Genomic DNA, 21,261 nt, shown 5'->3' with positions numbered 1-21,261 from the left:
TGGGAGCAGATGGGCCACTCGTCCTTGACATTCCCTCCTGACCCCCGTGTCGGGAGGTGACACTGCTCAGGGGAGCGCGCCTCGAGTCCGTGGCACCGTGAGCCATCGCAGGTGTGCCGCTGATGTTCAATTTTCCAGAGTCTCATCGCTTTCAGGAAATGGAGGTAACATGGGGTCAGCTACGGGCGGTCTCGCTCCTTTGCCCGCTTGGCCTGGTGTGGACTCGATCAGAGCGCGTCCGACAGGCACAGGGGAGACAGGCGTGCCACCTGGCGGCCACGACTCACCTGACCGGAAGCTGTGCAGGCGATGTTGTCACTCGTCCAAGTGTAGAAGTCACACGAGACGTCTGGGCCCACCGTGGACACCGTGAGGAAACTGCAGGACTCATCCGAGGCGCAGTCTGCAAGCACCAGAGACTGTCACCCGTCTGTCCCCCCACCCCGGCGATGCTGAGGACAGATGGACACATACCCCCACAGCCTGTCCCCCACACCCCCCCCACACACACACACACTCGCCTGCAACACGGAACAACAACGACTGCCCATAGCTGACTGCGGGGTATGAAATACACAGACACGGGCTCCGTCAACGAACGGCAGCTGTCCCTGCCCTCTCTGGCTTCACTGTCACAACAGGCAGACGGCGCGCCCGGCTCAGACACGTGGCTCCACAAGGAACCAGTGCCGTGCATTCCGCTCCCGCGTCTGCGGTGTCACATTGACCTCGGCCCACAGTGGATGCACCATAAACCCTGACGTGAAATTCTGAGTTAAGCGCACCTCTGGGGGACCAGCTGATGGCAAAGTGCTTGGATAAAGTGTATTTTTCGTGACAGCTTCAGTGGTTTGTTCGATTTGCCTTGCAGATCGATCAGCAGAACATGTTTCAGTACCACCCCCAGGGGCCCGCTCCCCACACCCCGTACCTGCCAAGCACCGAGCCAGCGGGGGTTCGGAACCCGGAACCTCGGACCTGACTCCCGTGGCCGCGTCGGCATCGAACGTCACCTTAGAGCCTGGAACCTGCTCAAATCTCCGCATCGCTGGAAGACAATGTGAGACTCGTGAACTCTGATGCCGGGGCCTTGGAGCCAAAACTGGTGCCAGATCAAGAAGTCGCCTGCCCGTCACGGCCCTTGGCCACACAGACGTCCCGTGGGGAGACTCCCTTCTCAGTTCGGCCCAGCACGCTGCCCTCTGTGTGACAATGAGAGCTGTGACTTCTGTCTCTACCTTTCTATCTCACTGGCAGGAAGTAAGGAGAAAGTTTCAGTGTCACATTGGTCCTCACAACTCATCCTTGCTCATGGGAGGTGATTTTCTATCTAAAGGGATATTTCCCCATCCTTATCTCTAGGCACCAATTATATCTTGTAATTTTTTTTTGATGAAAATTTTCTTTTTAGCCCTGGCTGGTGTGGCTCAGTAGACTGAGTGCGCATTGCCATCCTCCAACAGGGTTCGGAGGGGGCTGACGTTGCGATGCAAGCACTTTGGGGCGATCCCAGCATGGCCAGGAGTTCCCAGGCCCGAGGTCGTGGAGGACAGCAGCGACCTGCCGGCCTGCACCCTTAAACCCTTCCAGCTCTCACTCCCCCGGCTGCTGTGTCTGCCCAAGGAGAGGAATGATGGGAAAAACTGATGACTTCCACTGGGTTTGCAAATCTGCCCAGTGGGACAGATACACACGGATCCTTGGGATTCTGCGGTGCTTTGCTATTGGAGAGAAATGACGGGTCTGGGCATTAGGAGATGAGCTGTTCTCACTTGCGTTTTCAGGTGTTTTATGTGATCAGCAGCACCAGCTTCCCTAGAGAGCAGTCTGGCCACGTGCGTGAGTGTGCGTGTGTGGTGTGTGTGCAAGTGTGCATGTGCAAGTCTGTCTAGTAAGGAAACAGATAAATCCAGGCAGGAGCGGATCTCTCAACGGAAGGAATGGGTTTAAGGGCCAGACACGCACCTGGTCAAAAGTCACTGAAACACTCTGCCTCGCTGTCCTCAACTAAACGATGGGGGTGACGACATCTGCCCCTTGCCCCCTCGCCCTGTGACATTTCCACGTGACAGCCTGGAGAGACCGCCTGGCACAGGCCTGGCACCCTGTGAGCCCATGCACGCCCCCCCCCCCCCAGACAGCTGAGCGGCGCCGGCAGCCGGGGCTTGCTCTCGGGCGTGCAAAGGTGAGCCACGGCCTTCGAGCAGCGGAAGGCGACTCCGCAAAGGTGGAGTGGAGCTCTGAAGACGGGAGGGTAGGACGGAAGGCCCTTGCAGACTGCCTCAGCCTGCTCCCTGGTTAGCAGATGAGGAGACAAGGCAACCAGTACCGAGACTGCTGGTCATTCCGAGATACGCACTACCTGTTAGGCATGCCATTGCTAACACACTCAGCTCCCCGACAGGATCCCCACTAACAGGCAAGGAAACTGCTGAAGGCAAGTGATATGCCCGAGACTACTCAGCCAGCAGAGGGCGCCACTGGGATAACACTAGTTCTGCCCCTGCTCCCACCACTCCACGAGCAAGAGCGGGTTTGGCCCGCTCAGCCTCTCAGGAGGCCATGGCGGGGCCTGTGGACCAGAGAAGTGGAGCAGCCTGCTCTGGGCGGCCCAGCAAGTAACTTATGGAACCAGGCCAGGCCTGGCCCTCCTGTCTTTCCACAACACCCCACCGAAGGAAAACATGCTGACCAATTCTTTGGAGGCAAGCAGCCCACGAAAAAAAAGCAAGCCTCAGAAGATTAGCTTTTTAGATTCTTTTCTCATGCATTCACAGGTATTGCGGGGGGAAGTTTTATGGCATCTAAGACTTACTTTCCAACGATTAAAAATAAGAGAGAGAACGAAAGAGCAAAATGCGAATGATTGTTGGATCTAGGTGGTAGGTATTTGCTCATCCTACTACTATTCTTCCAACTTCTACATAGATTAACGTTTTTTACATAAAAGTTGGAGACAGATGCCTCCCACCTCTCGGTCCCCTCCCAGGAGGCCCCAGAGAGCGCCCCCCCTGCCCCGGGAATGAGGCTGGTCTCGGGGCTGCACATACTCAGACACTGGGCATCTGTGAGCGGGGCCTCTGTTTCTGACCACGGCAGCCTCCGCCCCTCGTCGTCCACACAGAAGGCCTTCCCCCGGTCCCTGTCCCTCTGGCTGGCTCGGTACTGGCCGTCCTGGTCACACTGCAGGCCCATCTCGTTCCTCTGACAGTCTGTGACACCTGGAACCAAGACACAGACACAGCAGTCAACGATCGGTGACAGGCCTCTGGGGTCCCGCCCCTCAGCCTCCCGGGCGCCCAATCGCTGGTCAGACATGCAAGTCACAGGTCTGAGCCGGACACTCTCCGGCTTAAAACTCGTCGGTGACTCCACCCTGACCACGTGTGACATCCATTACACTACAGTGTACTGAAATGTTTTCTTTTTTCCATCAGACTCCTAACATCTGGAGGACAGGGAAGGAATCTCTACTTGTCTTGCTTTTCCAGGACGTACCTGGCAGGAAGGAGGCAAGCGTGTGAAGTTCAGAAGGGAAGGCCTGGACGGACGGGTCCCCCAGGACCCTTGCTGGGAGGTAGGTGGAAGACCCCCTTCCACCACAGCCCAGAGACTTGGCTCATGCCCAGTTCTCTCTCTCTCAACACAATCAGCCATGTGACTAACCACTGACAACAATGTGTTTTGCCAAGAGATACAGAGGCTCCTCTTTAAATAACATGCTTCATATGCCATTCATGCTATACATGAACTCATTTCTCACTCAATCAGCAGCTACTTGGTTGTTAACAGAACCTCGGAAGTCACCCGGTGGACCCGCAAGGTTAGAAAACAGGAGAAAAATGTTTTCAAGTGAGAATTATAACACAGACCTTACCCGTGTAGAGAAACTGAAATCCTAGCTATCTGAAAGTTTCCTAGCTAAACTGAAAGTTATCCCAACACAAAAGGAAGCCCGTGGAATAGAATCTCCTGGCATCATTTAAAACTGGGCGGCCTCTCCTGCCCTGTGCTTCTCTCTAACACGATTCCACCTAAGAACACAGACCGGGTCCTGCAGCAGGCAGAAGGGCGGAGCTAAGGAGTCCTGGCGATGTTCAGAGGTGTGAACACACCCTCAGCATAGGCCCCGCCCCCAGCCCTGGGGACCCACGGCTGAAATCTCAGCTGTGAGTTGAGATGCCTGGGAGTGTAATCACGTGACAGCCCTCCCCTGCTGCGTGGAATCCTGCCAGAGCTCGTCCCCACAGTGGGGTGGGGGCGAGTGCTCACTGTTTATCGTAAACACATCAAAGGATTCCACTCCGCTGAGGACAGAATGTTTGTCTCCTCTAGTTCATGGGGTGAAGCCATTAACCACAGTGTGGTGACGGTATTTGGGGATGAGAGGCGATGAGGGGTGGGTGAGGTCATCGAGGTGGAATCCCCATGACGGAGTTGGCACCCCAGCAGAAGGGGAAGACCCGGGAGGCCCCTCACTCTGCACGCATGCACCCCAAGAATATAACCGCACTGGCACGCAGGTCCGGGGCCTCCCGCCCCCGAAACCATGAGCAATCAGCGTTGGTTGCTGAAGGCACGCGGCCCCTGGTAATGTGTGCACAGCAGCCTGAACTTGACAACGACGTGTTTTATGACCACTCTATGATGTCGTAGCACTGGCCTCGTGTGACAAACGAGGAAGCTGACCTTCAGAGAAGGGAGCCGACTCGGTCTGCATGACAGCCCCAGGAAGGGGGAGGGCAGGGGGTGAGAGGGGCTGCCTGGGACCTCGTCTCGGCCCCTCCCTCTGGCCCCTGTCACGCGGGTAGCACCCCTCCATCGGCAAGGGTCAGTGTGACAGCCCCTCACACCACCCAAACCACAGAGGCCGGGGTCGCCGTGGACGCACGGGGTGCAGTGCCCCGATGTCAAGGGCAGGGCGCACCTGCTGAGGACTGTCTGTCCAGGGGAAGGTCAGACTCCTGGCCCCAAACTCCTCTTGCTTTCTCAGGATTGCCGCCCCACTTCCACCCTGCTCTCCTGACCAAGGAAACTGCCTTTATCAGGGAAGGTGACTTGATCTCTCTCAATTATTTTCAAATTCTAGGCGCTCTTCTGTTTTTAAGCAATAACACTTTTCCTCTTGTTGACACAATTTCAGGCTAACATAAAAAAAAAAAAAACACCACGCACAAGGCAAGTCACGAGTCCCGGGCAATGGGAAAAACCCAACATCGCCCAGGTGACTGTCACGTAAGTAGGCCAGGAGAAGTCACGTGACATACGGGAAGCCTGCGAGCACACACAGTCCCAAGGAGAGGACAGGGCGACAGGCCCTAGAACCACACAGCGGCGAGGCCGGGAGGTGGAAACTGTCTTTCACTTTTCACTCTGACAAGGCCGGCGGGAAAATCAGAGGTTTCAGATGCCAAGACCGAAAGCCAGCCACGTCACTAGCTGAGTGACTTTGGCTCAGTCGCTTCTCTGAGCCTTAACCTCCTGGTCTGGGAAAGGTCAGCTCTCGCTATTTCCCTGGGAGGGGAGCAGGGAGGGCTGCGTGAGACAGCACCCGGGGAACACCCGGCCCCGGCCCCCGGTGGGCACGTGGTTTTCCATGGTGGGCGATGCCGTTCCCGTGCAAGACACCGTGGCGATGCCTGGAGGCACGTCCGGCTGTCATTAGAACTTGGCACGGGGCAGAGGCGCGCCTCTGACATCTACCAGGTAAGGGCCAGTCACACTGCCGAATGCACACCCCGCCCTACAAGGGACAGCCCCCCGCCCCCAAAATGAAGAATCATCGGCCCCAGATTCCAATGGTGCCGAGGTGGAGGCCTCGCACCCCGGGGCCCCGGCGCACCGCGAGGTCTGTGTTTCCAGGCGGGGCCCCGCAGGACTCACAGTGGGTCTGACGGAAAGCTCCGGCGGATACAGTCGTTCTGCCCCGGGGACACGGGACGCAGGCCACGCTCCCTGCCCGCTCCTGGTAGAACCCCACAGGACAGGGCACACACTGTTCCTCCCGAGAGTAGCTTCCTTCGGGGCACTTGGCTAGAAGAGATAAACAGGGAAATGACGTTACAGACGAGACACCTGCTTCACAGGGGACGCCTCGCCGCACGCAGGGCCTGCACACGGAACCCCCAGGTCGTACCAGACCTCGCCCCTCTCACACACGTGCGTGGAGGGCCCGCCGATGGCCAAGGGCAAGCCGCGGAGGAGGCAGACAGGGTCCTGCCCCGCAGGAGGGGACAGGCCAGTAGGACAAGAGGGGGTCAGACAAGAATTCCAGAGACGGGTCAGGTGAAACAGGAAGGAGGGCGTGCTGGTGAGCAGGGGCCCCTCTGACCGGTGGCGCCGGAGACGCATGATGAGAGGCACCCCAGGCAAAGGTCTCGGGCGAAGAAGGGACTTCCAGGCCAATGCCAAGGTCCCGAGGTAGGCGTGGGTTCGGATCACCCACAGAATGGGAAGGAAATAAGCCACACAAAGCCAGCTGTGGAGGCAGAGCTTAGCAGACAAAGGGGAGAGGCAGCGCTGGAGAACAACGTGAAAGGTGAAGTGCACCGTGAGCGACCCCGGGAACATTTCCCGAAGTGAAGGGCACGGTGGAGCCCAGGGTGGGGGACAAATGACTTCGGACTTGAGCCCCATTCTCCCCAGACCGAAGCCTTCTTTTCCTCCATCCACCACTGCAACCAACTTCCATTGACCAGGCAGCCAGTACAGACGGGTGTGGGGCGAGCTAGGACGAAACCGATGTTGACTTCACGACTCCCGCCGCTCGCTCGCACGTGCTCACCCCGGCACGGCTGAGTCAACCAGAAACCCGAGATACGCCCTGGAAACCGAGCGCCGTGCTTTCCCGCCGGTGCGGAGCAGTGAACGGCCTCGCGCAGGAACGGTGGTTTCGTTCCTCCTATGAGTCAGGCTGCTGATCTCCTCGGTGTTTTCACCCCAGCGCCGGGGCTGTGTTTCCAGGCGGTCTCCAAATTCCCGGCTGGAGGAAAACAAACCCTGCTCGGCCCGCCTGCGCCGCCTGCCTCCGGGTCCGAGGCGCGGGCGAAGGGTCTGCAGGCTCGGCCAGGGGCAGGCCTCGGGGCGATGCGCGGGGGTGTGCATTCTGTTCCTCTGCATCGGGACATCGACGGTCTTGTCCACCCAAGGGAGGCCTCGTGTATAAGCCAGAACGAGGCAGCGGCTGTATTACTGTCGTCCTTCCCTTGGCAGGTGGGCCCTCTCAAAGACCCCCGAGTCCACGGCAACCACGGGGCGTTCGCCCTTCAGTTAAGCCCCTCCGTGACAGTCACTGGAAGCCTCTAACGGCCTCCATTCGCTCCTCCATAAAACCAGACGCCGTGGCCTATTTGTGTTTGCTAGTTCCACAGAGCATCTGGTCACGCCAGCTCGGTCCCCTCGTCCTGCAACCGTGACAACCCACCTTCTGCTGCAGGAGGTATCTGCGAGAAGCCATCATGGCTCTCCACCCCCAGCCTGCCCCGCTCAATGCCATGCCTGGCGCCGCCACTTCCCGACTTAGAACTCGTCCACGGTGCCTCCCCACCAGTCCCAGCCCCTGGCTGTGCCCCAAGGACACCCACTCTGGTCCCTGCCTGTCGCTCTGGCCCCACGTCCTGCCCCGTTTCCCGCACACCCCATTCTCCAGCCACGTAAGTCACGTGTAGGGTCCCCATGAAGCCACAGCACTTCATGACTCCCTGCTCTTGCACGAATCTCCATTTCTGGGATGTCTTTAGCAGCCTCCACACAGATGGGTGTGTGCACACACACAAGCACACACACAGAAGCACGTGTACGCACACAAACACGTGCACAGACATCCTTGCTTATCCGCTCTTGTCGAGCAGCAGCTGCAACTCGCCCTCCAAGTTCACGCCAGCCTTGTCCCCACAGCGAGCCCTCCCTCCCTGGCTGCCAGCCTGGGGCGGACGGAGCTCTTTCACGGGACGTTCCAGCTCTTTTCATGTCCCTCTCTCCACCCAGGCCGTCAGTTCCTTGAAAGCAGAGCTACGATTCTGCTTCCCTGAGAACGTAACATGGTTTTGACATAGACTTACACATTGAAAGCCTGGATGGATGGATGGGTGAATGCACAGAAGGAAAAAAGGAGGAGAGGGTAGAGGGAAGGAAAGATGACATATTTCTGCAGAAAAATCCCATAGAGAACTAGCTCCACTATAAGAACCTGTAGTGAATAAATAAAACCTAATGTCCTCCAGAATGGAAAATGGAAACCCAGATGATTTCCCTGGGATCCTCTTTAACGGGCCAGCCCGGCATGCCGGCTGCCAGCTGGTAATTCCAGGAAACCGCAGGACTGGCCTTGAGGCCACAGGGTGAACGTAACTGACCCACTGGAGCTGCAAGCGAAGCCCCAAGCCCCCGTGGTTTCCGGTCCCTGGATTAAGGCCACCAGGCCAACGGGAGTCATGGAGGTGGCCGTCCCCACCGCCCTCCGAGGGGGTCACCCCGATGAGCCCCGAGGCAGTCACAGAGACGCGGCCCCGTCTGCACAGGACAACGTTCTGCTTGCAGCCTCACAGCCGTGTTGCAGGTGTGCCTGAGACGGAAAGGGAGCCGGTGAGGACAGAGGGAGGAACCGCGGTGTGATCTCACCGCGGAACCCCTGGCCGAGCCAGGAGACGTGCGGTGCAGAGGACGGGACAAAGGTTTGGCGTCAGAGACGCTGAATTTCCATCTCAGCACAGCCTACTGGCAACGAAGCTACCTGGCCGTTTAAGGAGAAAGATCCCCAACTCCTGCCCTAGATTCGCGTAGCCCAGGGAAAACCCCCATTCGCCCTTCCCCTGGGACCCCCACTGGGGCTCCTGCTCTCTCTGAAGCCCGCCACCCTGGGGCCAGCTCTGGCCGAAACACACACAGGTGTTCCCCCTCCGGGAAGCAGTCTCAGCTCCCCCCCCCCTTAACTCCCAGCTGAGCTGGGGGACCCGTCCTGGCAGACAGGAACTAATAACCTAGTAACCTGGCTCTGCAGAGGGAAGCCTGGGATCAGAGCTCCAGTCTAGCTCCTTTATTATACAGGACACGGGCCCCCACCTCCCAACCCTCTCCCCGCCTCCCCCAGCCCTGCCAGCATCCCCCCAGGGAACGGGACTTGCTTCAAGGCACAGGCAGAACAGGTGCCTTGCCCTGACCCCTCACTGGCACCCACGTCCTCCACCTCCTGCTGCTCCACCCTTCAGAGGGCGCACCTGAGTCAGCGAGCCTCAGAGTGGGGCTCCCAGACCCCTCTGCCCGCTCTCCCTGCAGTGACTAGAGAAGCAGCTCTGGCCACACACGCCCACCCCACCCCCCACTCACCTCAGAGACGGGCAGTGGAGCCCAGGGCCCTCCCCGGGGAGTCGGGGGACCCGGCGGCAGGTGCCAGAGCACACCTTCATCCCCGTGACCCCGCTTCCCCCACCCCGGCAGGTGGTGCCACCCACTCCCTCCGTCGGTTCCTGTCCTCTGTGTCAGGCCGCTCTGGTCCCAGAGGAGCTGGGGTCCCTCGCCCACAGACCTCTGGTTGCGGGAACCTGAGTCCCTCCTTTGAGTCCCCCCTGCTCTGGGCTCACCGCATGCATGACCTCATTTCGTGTGAGCCTCAACCTCTCCATCTGCCGCATGGGGCCGTTCCCTGCCACCGGGGGCTCTGGGAGGGTGAACTGCTTGGGAAGGTGTATTCAAATGGCAAATCCTCTAGAAACGCTGGTGTGAAGCGGTTGTGTGGCTGGTGTTGGTGTGAAGGTTTGGCTGCACCTTAAGCTCCGCATGGAGTTTAGAACTTGGCGTGGATGTCGTGAGAGGAAAGGAAGGCCATGCAGCTCTTGTGTTGCAACCAACGTAAACAAACAACGGAAAAGCACCTCCCTCAATCACAGCACAAATGCCTCTGTGTCTCGTGTCACATGGGAGCAAGGCTTTTCTGCATGAGATCCTGGAAGTTTCTGTAGCCGACGGAACAGTGGCCCCCGAAGCTGTCCCCATCCTCATCCATGGGACCCGAGACTGTGTTCAGTTACATGGCAAAGGGACAGTATGGTTGCAGAAAGAATTAAGGTCGCTAATCAGCTGACCCTGTAACAGGGAGAGCGTCCTGGGTCATCGGCCGTCTTTAACTGCGGGGGCTGAGAAATGACAGGCAGAACCCGAGGGGGCTGTGACCACGGGAGAATGGTCAGAGGGCCGTGACGCCACTGGCTTTGAAGGTCAAGAAAGGCAGCCGTGAGCCCGGACGTGCGGGCAACATCTTGCAGCTGAAAAAGTCAAGGGCGGCCCAGGGCCTCCAGGAGGAGGGCCGCCCAGCTGACACCTTGACGTCAGCCCAGGGAGACCCGGGTCAGAGTTCAAACCTGCAGACCTGTGAAATCGTGAATGCGTGCTGTCTGAAGCCACTGAGTGTGTGGCGGTTTGCGGTGGTAGCAACGGGAAATTCACGCAGCTCCCATTCAAGGAGTCTGCAGCTGCATTCTAGCGAAGACGGCTCCGAAGGCTTTTGACGTGCAAGGCCAAGGACAGCCCCCGCCAACCTCCACCAGGAGCACTCCCCGGAGCGGTCGGGTCCTGGGCTCATCGACGGCCCTCTGGCCAGCAACACGTCGCCACAGCCAGACTAAGAAATCTCACGGAGCACGCAGGGCAGGCCCTGGCCTTTGTCACAAAGACAGCACAGCCCAGACCCCACGGTCCGGGCTTATCAAGAGCCAAGGGGAAGGGATCACGTCAGTCATCGGGTTCTTCCTTCTGTCCCGCCACCTGTGCCTCCAGCTTCAGCTGCTGCCTGCTGGGTGGTCAAGACCTGCCCACGCGTGCACACGCAGCGGAGGACTGAACAACTTCCCAACACACAAGTGAACAGCTCTCCGCTCTGCGTGCCCACGCCCTGAGCCCACCGGTGGCCTTTCCCGCGGCCTCCCACGGCTCAGTAACAGAGATCGGGGGCGGGAGGGGGGGGAGATGGACCTACCGCACCCCAGGGGGTCCTGAGTGGCACTGCCGGCGGCTGAGATGAGCTGGAATCCTTCCAAGCACCCATATCGTGTCCCGGGAGAGGCGCCAAAGCCGTCCCCTTGGAGGAAGCGGAGGGAGGTGTCTGCGGGGAACGTCTTGGAGTCCAGGTGGAGCTGGAAGGTCCCACTCTGGATCAGGTCTGCGAAGCGCCCGACCAGATCCTCGCCCACTAAGGCTTCCTCTGCAAGACACGGGACGGGCGGCAGTGTCAGCTCACTGTCCTCTGCGGGGACCAGGGGGACCCGGGGCAGAGCCACTAGGAGCGTCCACACCAAAAGGAGACACGGGTGTTACCCAGGGCTGCACTGCACAGAGGGGGAAGAGACACAAGAATTACCCAGGGCCGCACTGCACAGAGGGGGAAGGAGACTCGGGCGTTACCCAGGGCTGCACTGCACAGAGGGGGAAACTGAGACCCACAGAAGAGGACGATTGGCCCAAGATCACGCAGAGTCGGAAGCCCAGCTAGCCCTCCAACCCACATGTGCCACGTGATCCCCGCTGGCACCGGACATCACTACTTCGGTTACTAATCTGAGGCGCGCCACCTCTGAGCCTCCTTCCCCCGGCTGCACGATGGAACCGCCCCTCTCGCCGCCGCTGCTGACGGTGACGAGAGAGAACGTGTGATGGGCCACCCCAAGCAAAGACAGAGCCCCCAGGGGACGAGGAATCCTTCCGCCTCTGTGTTTGCCGAGGGGCCTCCAGCACCTCACGGCGAGTGCGTCCCAGGACAAGGGAGGACGAGCCCCACAGCTGGAGCTGGGCGGGGCCCTGGCACTCGAGGAACGGTCACGGCAGGCTGTCGTACAGCCGGCCAAGGCCCGACGCTGGGAGGAAATACCTCTGCCTTTTGAAGCTCCAAACAGACCCCAGTTATCGGGCTCCTTGCGGAGGAAGACAAGGGAACCCTTAATGCATCAGGCTCGGGGGTGAGGGGGGCGGACACAGTCGCCCTTCCACCTCTGGCACCCAGGCCACCTCTTCCAGAAGCCCCCCTCACAGGACGAAGGTGAGCCCCGGCCAGTCCTGACCCTCGGGGTATCGTTAACTCCCCAACGCTTCTCCACAGACCCTTCTCCTCTCCCAGCTCGTCCTTACTGCAGCCGCCCTGCTGCTCGGGCAGCGTGGGGACGGGTTCGGCAGCCGAGCGGTCTCAGGAGGTTTACCGCCCGCAGTGGGCGGGGCGTGGACGACGAACCAGCAGAGACTCCTCCCCGCCAGTCCCTCCCACCCTTTCTTCGCACCCACAGCCGCTCTCTGGGCCCAGAAAGTCAGGGGGAGAATTAGAAGATGTGCAGAGAGACGCAGTCGGGCGACACGATTTACCTCTCGGGAGCTGTCGACCAGAAATCTCCCGATCTTTGCAGCCGGTTCTGCACTCCGCTGCCCCTGTGGGCCAGGTGCGGGGGCAGCCCTCACCGGAGGCCCACGGGAAGGCACCCTGAGTTCACCGCCCCGCCCGCCCGAGGAGGAACCTGGGGCCCGGAGACCCTGCAGCACAGCCCCGGAAGGGCAGCGAGGCGGGAAACGTACCCACGTCGTGCACATCGGGCAGAGAGGCTGGCGGGACGTCCTCAAGCCGCAACGTCCACGTGACGTTCACTCCCAAGCGCTCCCCGCTCAGGCACTCCACCCGCACCGCCGAGTCGTCGCAGACGGGAATGGAAACGGGGGTCCCAAAGGTTGGCACCTGCGGAGACAGACGCCTTCCGCTCAGGAACAGGGCAGGGAGCCGGCTTTCCTGGGCCCGCGGCAGGCCCCAGCCTGGGTCTGTGCTGCTGCTGCTGGACGAGGCCATCGAGAGGGCGTGACGGCGGGGCAGCCTGCCAGCTGCACCCCGGCCATCGCCATCAGGGGTTCCTCACCCCTCCCCCATCCTCGGGACGTGCGCTCTGCCCGCCGTACCCACAGTGGAGGCTGCTGCAAGGACGCAGCCTTGAGGTGGACGAGACGGAGCCCCATGAAGGTCTCTGCATAAGCTGAAGGTTCTGGTGGGCGGTACGGAGACCTGCTCATCTTGCCCCCACCCCAGACAAGCCAGGCACGTGAGCCCCCTGCTGATGGGCGCTGTCGCCTACCAACCTGGAGCGGTCTCACCCTCTTGCTCTCTCCTTGCCCTCCCCAGGGGGCCAGTGTGCCAACCAACCAGCACTTCCTCCCGGCGACTCCCCTCATGGCGTGAAGCATTCCTACCCTCTTTGCCCCACCTGAGAGACACGAGGCTCGGGGAAGGCAGATCACCTGTCTTGGTCGCACGGCTTATGGACGTAAGTGGGGTGAGAACCCCGTGTCCTGTGTCTCAAAGCCCGGAAGCTCCTACCCCGTGGTACCACAGTTCAAGGGCGAAACGACCTCGGCCCACTCGGCAAACGTGCTCACAACAGGCACACCCAGCAGGAGGGACACAGCCCTTCTCCCTCACACACCATAGCGCCCACGGGCTCCTCTGCTGTGGCCACGCAGCCTGGCTCCTCCTCCCAGCCTGGGCACGGCCGCCTCCAGGGCCCCCTGGATGTCTGGGACTCCCGGGCTCCCTTGGGACGGGTGGGTGGGTGGGTGGCGATGGGTGCGGAGTGCCACACCAGCTCACCCTGGAGAGGGGGCGCTCCAGGCACCTGGGGGACGGCTCTGGGGGGCAGCCTGTGCTTCAGGACACCATCGGCACGGCACGCCATGCCACAGACTGGCACCACGCTGTACCACGTGCCACGCACTGCAGCACACCCAGGGTGAAGGTGATGTTCATGCTGTCGTCCCGGAAAGGGAAACGGCTGGGTGCCCGCCTGGCAATGGGCTCCGCCTTTGAGCGTTCCCCACTAGTCAGGCCCTGCGCCAAAGTGCGCTGCACCCATGAGCTGGTTTAGTCTGTAAAACAAGCTGTGGCCTTGGGACTATCGTCGCTGCCCATTACAGATGAGGAAGCAGCCTCAGGGAGGCTGAGGAACTGCCAACAAACGGTGGAGTTGGGATTCGAACTCCTGCCAACCCAGAACCTGTGACCTCAGCCTCTCAGCAGAGCGTACCAAGCAAGAGCTTTGGCTGCACACAGCATCTCAGAGAATCCGACCCTCCAGGGTAGGTGCTCCCGGCCTCGCTGCACAGACGGCTCACATGAGGGTCCGCCAGGCCACGCCAGGCCCAGGTCACACAGGAAGGAAGCAGGGGAACCAGGCTTTGAACCGGTCCCATCCGACTCGAAAGCCTGTGTATCACCTCTGACCTCTGAATAACACCTGCCCCGGGCCTGAGAGGCCCTCTGTCTCCTGGTCACACCCCGACACCTGTTCCCGGAGGCCCCCACCGCCCAGCCCCTGCCCCGGCTGCCCTCTCACCCATCGGCCTTCAGCGGGCTCCTCTCTCGGGGCTGGGGATTCTGGGGTACTTCACCCCTCGCGTGGGAGGTTTAACTTCCTCATCTCAGGGAACGGCAGCACCGTGTCTACGCCCGGCCCTCGAGCCTGAACCTTACTCCCCCGACCTTCCCTGTCCCCACAGTGCAGTGTCTGCTAACTAAGCCATCCAGGCGGCTCTGCCTCCCGGGTGTGTCCCGAGTCCTCCCGCTTCCAGTCGGGTGTGAGAGAGCCTGGGCGGACCTGGACACCCTGAGCAATGCGTAATCGTGGGTGACACTCTCTACAGCCTTCAGGAAACTCTGTGTGCACCTGCTGGCTGGCGGGCTGGAGTCATCAGAGAAAAGGAAAGTACAGTCCCCCACCGCTGGGCTCGGCAATGAACAGGGAGCACCGGGACTGTTGTCACGTGCATTTCTTTGGAGCAAAGGGGGCAATACATGTTTCTGTTTGTTTCAGAATCAACACTCTCCGGTTTGCTTGTGTGAAAACGTGTGTTCTGCGAAATTCTCAGCGTTGGGCACTGAACACGAGTTGCTCTGATGAATTAGCAAACTGGGAGCGGAACGAGGAATTACTGAGTTGAGTGACTTTTCTTGAAGACTCGCTCTGTGAATTCCGGTGGCTTCAAATCGCCCGTGCCTGCTACACGGCTAAAAGCCTGACGTGCGTTATTTATGGTCCCGTGTCTTTCCAGCTGGCGGGCACCCATCTCCGCCCAGGGAGGACCCCTGATGCCTCCCCGTGGGTCTGCCAAGAAACGCATCTGTCCCGGCGGCGCAGGGAGTGGGCACCTCTACCTCCCCGCCCCGGGTTCCCAGGCTCTCTTTCCACGGGCGGTGGCTGCACTCCGTGGCATCACAGCTCTGCCACTGCCCAGCCCTGTGCCCCTGGGCAATCACTGAACCCTCTCGTCTTCACTCCCCCGACCTACAAAGCGGCAATAACAGGGTCACTCGGAAGCCTGCATGAACCCCTCTGTGCCAAGGGACACACGGTGCCTGGCACACGAGACGTGCTCAGCACACGTCTAGTTTGACATCTTTACGCAGCGAGAAGGGCCAGGAATGAGAGGCTTTGGACTGCACCCCCACCGCTGCACCGTTGGCCTTGGCCGAGCTACTTTCTCCTCCTGGGCCTCAGTTTCCCCACTGGCGAAATGAGAGGGTGTCGAACTCTAGGTTCGTTTGAGCGCTGAGGGTTTCTGACACCGAGACCCCGAGCTGAGTCCCAGGGCCCGCCGTGGGGAAGGCCCGGCACCTACCTGGATGCGGCAGAAGCCGCGGGCTGTGAGCTCGTCCAGGATGAAGACCTGGAGCGCCAGCAGCCGGCCCGCATAGTCCGCACTGCACGTCTTGCCCAGCGGGAGCCGGAGCTGGAACTGAGCTCCGGTCTGCAGGACCTGCCACAGCTGCAGCCCTGCAGGGAGTGTCAGAGGTCAGCAGGCGCGGGTGACAGTCCTGTGGGACCCTTTGCTGTCCCTTGTTTGTTTGTTTTTTCCCCTGTAGAAACGACCCTCCTTCATTTAGTTTGGAACATGCAAGCACTGCCATCTTGCATTGTCATCCTCAGAGCCTAAGTACCTCCTAGCCTGACAGCTGGCTCTGAGATTGCTTAGCACACACAACCAGCACCCCCTGCCTCAGTCTCTAACCAGGCTGCTTCCCATACTGGGGGTCCTAGTATCCTTCTTGGAAGAGCTTCCATGCTATCTTGCATCCAACAGGGCAACGCCGTGTGGTTTTGCCAGTTAAGAGCAGACACCACAGCCCAAGGGAAAGGCGTGCCCCACGGTTGTTCAGTGCACAACCCGCACCCCGTACACAGCAGCCCTGTACTCGGCTTTTGGAGTTCGAGACCCACGCCTCTCTCCTCCCAAGTCCCAGGTCCCTTGCTCTAAATCCACTCTGGACCTCAGCTCAGGCCATTTCGTCATAGTCAGGGTGACAATCCACTTTATTTGTCCACATCGTATCTGGACTTCTTCTGGATTGCATTCTCTATCCCAGAATGCTTTGCAACAAATACTGTCCTTGGACACCCTGCCAGCCACTCAGAGCCCTGTGCCAGTCCCAGCGCCCACCCCTGCCTTGCCTGGCTGAGTAATGATGCCAGCCTTTGCCCAGGCAGCGCAGCCAGAGCCCGGGGCTGCCTCCCAGCCAGCGCACGTGGCAGTGTGCTCGTGGCGGGGCAGGACAGGAGCCCTGCCGACATTATTCAAACAGGGCACAGGCCCACAGCTGTGCCTGGCACCAGCCCCAGAGCTCCAGACGCACCTGGGGAGGGAGCAGCTTGTGTGGCAGAGTCGCACTCAGATGCCAGACAAGCAGCTCAGAGCCTGTCAACACCAGAGTAACCAACACGGCCACTGGAGCACCTGCCCGTGAACACGGTCCTCCATCCCAGACACCCAGCGGCGCCTGAAACGATGGCAGCTCTCCAAGGAGCAGGTGGCTCCAGAGAAGCCAGCAAGGGATCTGTGAGGCACACCGGCTCCTTCTAGAAATGCCCCACCAGGCCCTCGCTCCTGCCCTGGAGGCCACGCACGCATGCACATGCGAAGGGGACACAGGTCTGGAACGCGGGAGGCCACTCACGCTGGCAGGCCCGGGGATGCGGCGGCGGGGACAGCCAGCGCCTCCTCTCGGGGCTGCACGCCAGCGGCCCTGCCGGGAACGCGCTCCGGGAGCCCCGGCGGCACAGCAGCCGGCACCGCTGGACGGCAGTGCCCTCCGGGCCCGAGGCTCGCTCACACAGGATCGCTCCCCCAGCCACGTCCGACGCGTCGAATGGCAGCGGGCACTGCGGGCCTGGAGGGAGGAGAGGGGGCCGGCTGTGGGCCTCCGCCCAGCACAGGGGGCTGGGTGGAGCCCCCTCCTTCTCTCCCTGCCCGCAGGTATGCCAGGCTCCTCGGCACCTGGCCTGGACCCCTCCCTCCCGCCCTCCCTGCCCTCTTCTTGGAGGGGCCGTCCTCGCTCAGCTTTACCAGACCCTGTAGCAAGGGTGACGCTCAGACCTTCATCGCCAGCTCAGGCCTCTCCAGCTTCTTCTCGTCTCTGGTCCAATCGCCAACTGGTCCTCCCCACCTCCAGGCCAACGCATCCTCACTCACTGCTGCCCCCACCTCGCCTGTCCTTGCTTCAGTGCCTGGCGCTCAACGCACGGCCCCTCCCGCCACCCAGCTGTCCCGGGCCAGAAACACGGCGGCCCTCTTGGACGGTCCCCTCCCCGCTCAGCGTCCTCGAAGGCTGTGGCTGCCCGCTTCTCGACATTTCTGTGTCTCCACTTCACTCCCTCCATCTTCTCCTTGGCCCCTTAGGGAAGCTTCCTCGTCCAGTCCCTCCCGCTCCCAGCTAAGGAACTGCAGCGGAGCCGGATGTCAACCCTCCGTTCCTGGGTGCTGCTGACCCGGCCCTCTCTCCCCGCTCCCCTGTGCCCGGCCCCCGCAGCCCCCCAGGAACGGCTGGCTTCCTCCGAAAGGCTCTTCGCCGCACACCTCTGCCTGCTCATCCACCCAGAGGACTCCCGGTGGACCCTCGGTGATCGGCCCGACACCCCCAGCTTTCCAACCCCTTCCGAGGTTCCCCTAGGCTTTCCCGGGCCTCCTTTCTCCATGCTCTCAGGCAGCTGGCACAGCCCCCCATGCTGTCAATGAGTCAAGCGTCCAATCGCTGCCCGCGGTCTCCCCGCGGGACAGAGCCACGGACGGAAGCGGGTGGCTTTCCCCTGCTCGCCCAGACCGCGGCACAATGTGGACCGCGGATGCGGGCGAAACAAGCGGGTGAGTGAGCAAATGAAAGAGCAGACACACTCAGCGGGACGGTGTCTCACCTGACTGGAGGTTTAGTTAATTGTCTGACTCCAGGGCACAGCCTCCCCGCCTGTTTATGTCTGGCTCTGTGACTCACAATTCACATGGGATTCTCGGGGACTCGGGGGCCTCAAAGATGGACGACGACTCAGTTTGAACTCCGAGGTGCAGCCCTGACTTCCTTCTAATAAGAACGATGGCCTCTGGACAAGAGCCTGCGTTGTGATTGGCAGGGGGCGGGCTGAGTGGGCTCGTACACAGACTCGGGCCGCCGCGGGCTCTGGGGCCGGGCTGCCAGGCATGCAGTCCTGGTTCCGTCGTGCACCAGCTGAGAGCCCCAGAGCCAGCTAATTAACTTCCCTGTGACTCAGTTTCCTCCCCCCTAAAACGGTGAGGATAGCGAGAATGCCTGCCTCCTAAGGACGGAGTGACTCAAAATCAATTAAGGCACGCAGGGAGCTCAGAAGAGTTGCTGAAACATAATAAATGCCCAATACACGTCACCTGTCATCGTCGTTATTAACAACAAAGGGAGTAGCCACTGCTGCCCACGATGACAATTTTAGGACGTGGGTGTTTGCACAGCTGTCCTTGGAGGAGACACCTTGCCCCACAGACGTGGGCGCTGAAACACGGGAGGCTACCTCTTCTGCCCTACGGCCCACAGCAGCACGTGGAGAGCTGGTGTGACCCCAGAGGCTGTGCGTGGCGCCCCCAGGCTACGTGGCTTACAGAGACTGTTTGAGTTAACCCTCACGGTGACGCTAAGGAATCACTATGATCCCGCGTGCTTACTCCACAGAGTGGGGCACTGGGACCCAGAGAGGTTGAGGGAGTAGCCTGCGGTCACCCAGCAGGGAAGTGGAGAGCTGACACCCCAGTCTGGCTGGCTGGCTGGCTCCCACCTCTGAGCTCTGTTCACCTCACTCCACAGGAGGCCAGAAGTAAGAGCTGTGGGGGGTGGGGCTCGTGTCAATCCTGGCTGCTCCACTTGCCGGCTGTGTGCCCTGGGACATGCGCGTGAACCTCTGAGCCCCAGGTCTGCCATCTGTAAAACTATGGGACTGTCCTATCCATTTACCTGCATGGGACAAGGGATGGGAAAGGCACCTGTGAACGGGTGAGTCTCTGCACACGTGAGCTATGATCATGGAAGCCTGCAGGACTAGTCACACAGGGGCCTCCCAACCCCGAAAGAGCTGCGCCCCCAGGCCTGCTCCTGGAGGAGACCCGGCGGTCGGTTCCCCGGGTCCCGGACCGTGCAGAACGCTGTCGGGTGCCCTGGGAATTGAGCATGGACTGTTCCCACCCTAAGGCTGATTCCCCTTCCCACGGAAGCACACGGCAGGGAGTCCCTCTCATAAACACCCACTGAGCACCTGCTGCGTGCCCTGCATGGTGGCAGCTGCTGCGGGCATGGAGGTGAGCATGACAGGGCCCTGCCCTGACCGCAGCCCCGCACAGAAGGGGGTGAAGCAGGGGGCTAGGGAGAACAGCTGGGCCATGAGACTGTGGGCACGTCACAGGCTGAAGGCGGGAGGGGGTGGACTGGAGGGCAAAGCGCCCCCACCGAGACTGGCACGTTCTCCTTACAAATACAAATTTACTAATTCAGGAGATTCCCTTTACACATATAAATCACCAGACTTAATCAAATGTCTCTGCAGTCCCAAAAGGTTGCTTAGAGACCGCAACATTTAAAAACAGCGCCGTGGCACAAGAACAACGGAAGAGCGCGGCTCCCGGGAAAACCGGAATCCCTTGGTGCAGCGTCTCTCAGCCCCGCCAGACCCAGCACCCCAGTTTGCGGGGAACACTTTGCGACGCCCTGATGGACAGTCCTGAAACGAAATGCAGAGTCCACCCTGCTTGCTCGGGTGAATTTTAAAGTGATTATAATGCCCTGTGACTTGAGTAGCTAGGAGAAATAAAAGGCCAGTAACTGATAATTAAATAATAGGTTTGAACATGTAATAACCTATTTCAATATTCTGATACATACTCCTATGATATGGTTTAATATTTGATATCCAAGTCATTTTTAAACTAGAAATAAAAACAAACAAGTCAACGCCTGCCCAAATTCCCAGAGCTCAGGCTGAGGGGGGCCCCTCCCCACCACTGAGAGTGTGCTCTCGGGCCCCGCCTTCCTTCCCCCTTGACATTGGGAGACCAGGACCTGGAAGCCCCCACCGGCCGGCCAGAAGGAGCTTCCTGGGGACCAGCTCGGGGGACGCCCACGGGGCCTCTCCCCAGTCTCAGCTCCAGGGCTGAGCTCTTGCAGGAAGCAGACACCAGTTTCGACCTCATGGGAGTCAGTGGCACCCTGACCTCATGCTCATCCTGGCCCCCCCATGCTACTGCCCCACTGTGCTGCTCCTCTGGAGTCCCTCCCACCCCCGCCCCCACCCCCACCCCACACCACCAGCCTGAGGGAAGGAATAAATGAGCAGGGCCCACGGCTTACTTTCACAGGCCGGCCGGCTCCCGGCCACTCGGGTCCCAGGCACCTCCTCTCCGCTGCCCAGGACACACCAGCAGCTGCCCTGGGCCGGGTCACACCGCACGGGGGAAAGGCCTCCGTCCTCTGTCCCACAGGCCCGGGTGTCGCCCGGGCCGGCTCCACTGGAGAGGACGCCGGTCTGCAGTGGCGCGCAGAGGTCCAGGCCTAGACACAAAGACAAGCCGGATGGAGTCCTTGCCCACGGAGGCCCCAGCGCCCACTCCGCCCACGGGTGCCACCCACTGCCCTCTGTGTGCAGGGCCCTCCTGGGTCTGCGTCGCCTGCCACTGGGGCACCGACCTCGGGCAGGGCGAAGGCTGGGCCTCACTCCGCTGTGCACCCCACCACACACACATGCACACACTCACGCACACACATGCACACAGCCTGCCCTCAAGGAGCTCGGAGTCTACAGGGAGATGTACCATGGGAGCAACCGGGAATGTCTGAGATCTTGCTTCCCAGCACGCATCATCAGTTCAGCTCAAATAAACTCTTATTAAAAATATACGTATAAACAAGTAAGTGAGCAACTATAGTGTGGAGTGATGAGAGCAACGACTGGGGGTGCTCAGGGAAGT

The 21,261-nt window shown here is 60.5% G+C and overlaps 1 protein-coding gene across 1 annotated transcript in view; it reads right to left on the bottom strand.

The window, feature by feature from the left end:
• Positions 1 to 21,261, bottom strand: part of TG (thyroglobulin) — a 200,486-nt gene that overhangs the window by 153,882 nt on the left and 25,343 nt on the right. The window contains exons 16-24 of the mRNA XM_028533893.2: positions 20,645 to 20,845; positions 16,964 to 17,176; positions 15,631 to 15,785; positions 12,550 to 12,706; positions 10,970 to 11,194; positions 5,884 to 6,033; positions 3,051 to 3,221; positions 932 to 1,048; positions 288 to 403 (exon numbers count right to left, since the gene is read on the bottom strand). Of these exons, the coding sequence (XP_028389694.1) occupies positions 288 to 403; positions 932 to 1,048; positions 3,051 to 3,221; positions 5,884 to 6,033; positions 10,970 to 11,194; positions 12,550 to 12,706; positions 15,631 to 15,785; positions 16,964 to 17,176; positions 20,645 to 20,845 (1,505 nt within the window). The remainder of the gene's footprint in view (positions 1 to 287; positions 404 to 931; positions 1,049 to 3,050; positions 3,222 to 5,883; positions 6,034 to 10,969; positions 11,195 to 12,549; positions 12,707 to 15,630; positions 15,786 to 16,963; positions 17,177 to 20,644; positions 20,846 to 21,261) is intronic.

The sequence above is a fragment of the Phyllostomus discolor genome, chromosome 7 (genome assembly GCF_004126475.2).
Source record: "Phyllostomus discolor isolate MPI-MPIP mPhyDis1 chromosome 7, mPhyDis1.pri.v3, whole genome shotgun sequence".
Taxonomy (NCBI): Eukaryota; Metazoa; Chordata; class Mammalia; order Chiroptera; family Phyllostomidae; genus Phyllostomus; species Phyllostomus discolor.
Note: the sequence above shows the minus strand (reverse complement) of the source record. Positions and strands in the feature narration are given on the sequence as shown.